At 45.3% G+C, this 1,273-nt stretch overlaps 1 protein-coding gene across 1 annotated transcript in view; it reads right to left on the bottom strand.

Moving 5' to 3' along the window:
* The window catches only part of ACSBG2 (acyl-CoA synthetase bubblegum family member 2), an 84,111-nt gene that overhangs the window by 71,613 nt on the left and 11,225 nt on the right, over positions 1-1,273 (bottom strand). Inside the window, exon 2 of the mRNA XM_011967480.1 lies at positions 575-672. Within this exon, the coding sequence (XP_011822870.1) occupies positions 575-641 (67 nt within the window). The 5' untranslated portion in view covers positions 642-672. The remainder of the gene's footprint in view (positions 1-574; positions 673-1,273) is intronic.

Genomic DNA, 1,273 nt, shown 5'->3' with positions numbered 1-1,273 from the left:
TGTTATCAATGCCCCCATCATTCAGATGTGCAAATGAGGCCTCCAAAGAGCAAGTGACTTGCCCAGTGTCACATGACCAGTAGAGCAGAGCTCTGAATTAAGTGAACCACTTGCCCTACTACCTCAACACCTTATCAAGAGTAGAAAATAGGCCCCAGGCTGGGCATAGGGGCCCACACCTGTAATTCCAGCGCTTTGGGAGGCCAAGGTGGGAGGATTGCTAGAGCGGAGGAGTTCAAGACCAGCCTGGGGAGCAAAGCAAAACCCTGTCTCTTCAAAAAAATACAGAGCTGGGCATGGTGGTGTGCACCTGTAGTCCCAGCTACTTGGAGGGCTGAGGCAGGAGGATCACTTGAGCCTGTGAGGTCAAGGCTGCAGTGAGCTATGATGGCACCACTGCACTCCGGCCTGCATGACAGAGCAAGACACTGTCTCAAAAAAACGGGTGGAGGGTGGGGTCAGCAGGGTCAGTCAAGGAACGGCTACATCTTTCTAGATCCAGACTCCTCTGCCAAGAGCCTTTGTGGAATCAACGTGCCTGTCTCTCTCCCACGCACTCTTTAGTGCAGTATACCTTGTGTTTTATTCATGTCTGCTTCAAGATCTTTAGCTCCTTCTTGAGTCTTTGGGGTTCCAATCATTCAAGGTGTGCAGAAACCATGCTTCACAGTACTGCAAGGCAAAAAAGCAGGAGTTTAACAGGATTGGTAAAGGGGCTGTAGGTATGAGGCCAACTCCTCCATCCACTAGTCATGTCTGCTTAGCATCCTGGGATCCATTGTTCATGCCTGTCCTGGGCCTGGGAGGGGAGGAGAGTGGCGGGCATGCCAGATACTACAGCATTTGTAAAACCCAGAGGGTATTCAATCTGTGAGTTTACAGAAAAAGTCTGGGCCTATACACAACTCTGTGGGTGAGAAAACATTTTCAAGCCTCCCAAGGGAAAGAAACTCTTATGGGACCACACATTTACCTTCTCTTAAAGGTAGTATTAATATGAAAACTCAAAGGGCCTAAAGGAGAAACAGGATAAATCTTGCTACATAAAATTTTTAAATTTTCCACATAGCAAAGAATACCATAAACAAAAATCAAGAGATCTACAAATTAGGGAAAAATATGGACAATACATCCAAAATATAAAAACTTGATTTCCTTCATATGTAAAGAACCCTGAGGAGTTAGTCAGAAAAAGACCAAAACCCAAAGGGAAAGTGGGCAAAGGACATGAACAGATAATTATCTGAAACTAAAAAATGACTTTTTTTTTTTT

This window comes from Mandrillus leucophaeus, unplaced genomic scaffold (genome assembly GCF_000951045.1).
Source record: "Mandrillus leucophaeus isolate KB7577 unplaced genomic scaffold, Mleu.le_1.0 Scaffold8, whole genome shotgun sequence".
Classification (NCBI taxonomy): Eukaryota; Metazoa; Chordata; class Mammalia; order Primates; family Cercopithecidae; genus Mandrillus; species Mandrillus leucophaeus.
Note: the sequence above shows the minus strand (reverse complement) of the source record. Positions and strands in the feature narration are given on the sequence as shown.